This window comes from Populus euphratica, unplaced genomic scaffold (assembly GCF_000495115.2).
Source record: "Populus euphratica unplaced genomic scaffold, PopEup_1.0 scaffold1.1, whole genome shotgun sequence".
Taxonomy (NCBI): Eukaryota; Viridiplantae; Streptophyta; class Magnoliopsida; order Malpighiales; family Salicaceae; genus Populus; species Populus euphratica.
The window spans coordinates 7,221,136-7,223,350 of NW_011499845.1; the positions used below are offsets into that span (position 1 = coordinate 7,221,136).

Sequence of the window (2,215 nt, forward strand, 5' to 3'; positions counted from 1 at the left end):
ATTCCTGACTAGTCTTATGGTGAATAGAAGAAATAGATTCAAGAGACAATGAACAACCTAAGATTCTTGATTCAATGAAGGCAAATTGGTTACATCCAATATAATGAAGCCGAGATGGGCACAAACCATAAGTACAAAAACATAACCTTTGAAGACCAACAAATTTATAGAAAGAATAAAGCGAATCTTAATCTTATAATGAATGCCTAACATTGATCTGCTCCCATGTCCAGAAAATTGGGTGATCGCAATAATAATGTCCTAAGAAAGACAAATCGATTTCATCAAACTCATCACTTGTGGTTTTAATAGCCATAAATTAGAGCTCCTTCGTTCTCTTCATCATGGCCCTCAAACCTTCTAATGTCTGCAAGTAGCAGTAAAAATTCTTCAAGAGACATGTCACCGTCATCATCACTGCATAGAATTTCAAGCATCTCGTCATAACTAAGCCCGTCCTCCAAGTCTAGAATTTCCGTAGATGTATTATCTAGCATACCCATCTGATGAGATACCCTTTCAAACCCTAGATTGCCCTCAAGAGACCAGAACCCTTCATCAAATCCCCCACCTTTTTCTAGGGCACTGTTCAGTTTTAGAATATCTGTCAACAATATAGCCTGTTCATCATCCAAATCCGTCGTCACATGATCAACAACACCACTGCAAAAAGTACTCGGATTTTGATTTTCACCAAAATCAAGAAAACCCCGGATTTCTTCCTCAGCTGTACTCTGTTTTACTTTCTTGCAGAAGCCCACATTGTTTTCCCTCCTTACTTTTCTCTTTCCCAACAAACTTGACGACTTGAACTCATTCTTGTAACTGTTCTTGTCGTTCAACACGTTCTCCACGGGACTTTCAGTGAACAATTCGGACAACGAAAAGACATGGTCTAGTACTTGTTCAGGAGAAGACACGGGGCTTTCAATGAACAATTCGGACAACGAAAAGACATGGTCTGGCACTTGTTCAGAAGAAGAAGATATTGCATCATTGTTATCATCAATAAAACAGAAAAACATGGCTTCGAGATAGGACGAGTTGTCCTCGACAACACTTTCCATGTCCGACACGGAGAAAGAAAGATCGCTGGAAACTAGAGAGAGAGCGAGGGCGCTGCTCAGTGATGGCCTAATTTTTACGCCAAGTGAATTGTTTTAAAAAATTGTAGAAGTGAAAAAAAATAACAGAAACTCCCCCCCTCTTTTGTTTTCCTGTCCACGCGGCTTTGCGCTCACTGATCCTCGTAGCTTATCGGTACCAAATCCACAAAAGCAGCCCCTAATAGCCCAAAGTAAGACCAAGACCAAAGATTATGGGCCTTGTCCAACCTAGCCCACTATTATTTTAATCCTTCCTATACTCTGTAAAAACAAAACCATGTCGATCTCCCATCTACGCAAACTTGCTAAAAAATCACTGATCCCCGGATCTCTCGTCTGCCTGACCACCGCATCTCCCTTCTCTACCTTCCCCAACTTGCCAGCCTCCGCCTACTACGATGATCTGTCCAACACTGCCCGACATAAGAGAGACTTGTCCAAGCTTCGTTACCTCCTCAACAAGCGAGTGCGAGACCACTGCTTCAACACCACCAGCACCTTCAAATTCATAACCAACTCCGAGACTTCTCTCTCAATCCTCGCCGACCTCATCCAAACCCTAGCTCCCCTCGACAATGGGTTCCCTCGCAAGAGCGCGTTTGACGCACTCATCGCCGTCCCTGCAAGCTCAAACGGGTGGACGAATCTCTATTTGTTGCGGATTTCATGGCGCGTGGCGCGTTTAGATTAAATGCCGGTACCTTTCACCCCATAACCAGATGTCTAACGAGAAAGAAGAATATGGAACGCTCGTGGCGCCTGATAGAGATAATGGCAGAACCTGGGATTTTGCCGGATATAACGACGCTTAATTATTTGTTAACGGCGTATTGTTTCAAAGGGGATTTAACAGCTGCAAACGGAGTTGTGAAGAGGATTGAAGAGGAGGGGCTGGGTGTGGACTCGCGTGCTTATGACGTGCCTGTGTTGGACGCGTGTAAGGAGGGGAAAATGGAAGGGACGTTGGTGGTGTTGAGGAGGATGGAGTGCCGGTGTTGTATTTGACACGCGCGCACGTGATCAAGGCGTTGTTGAACCAAGGGTACCATGATCAAGCAGTTAAATTTGTTATGATTTGTGAAGGGAAAGCGGAGGGTTTCGATAGCGAG

General features: G+C 44.1%; 1 protein-coding gene across 1 annotated transcript; it reads left to right on the forward strand.

The window, feature by feature from the left end:
* Positions 1 to 1,294: 1,294 nt before the first annotated feature.
* Positions 1,295 to 2,209, forward strand: LOC105125997 (pentatricopeptide repeat-containing protein At2g40240, mitochondrial-like). Its single transcript, XM_011026693.1, has 2 exons — positions 1,295 to 1,742; positions 1,826 to 2,209. Exons 1-2 carry the CDS (start codon positions 1,384 to 1,386, stop codon positions 2,109 to 2,111), a joined length of 645 nt encoding a protein of 214 aa, XP_011024995.1. The 5' UTR covers positions 1,295 to 1,383; the 3' UTR covers positions 2,112 to 2,209.
* The last annotated feature ends 6 nt before the right edge of the window (positions 2,210 to 2,215 follow it).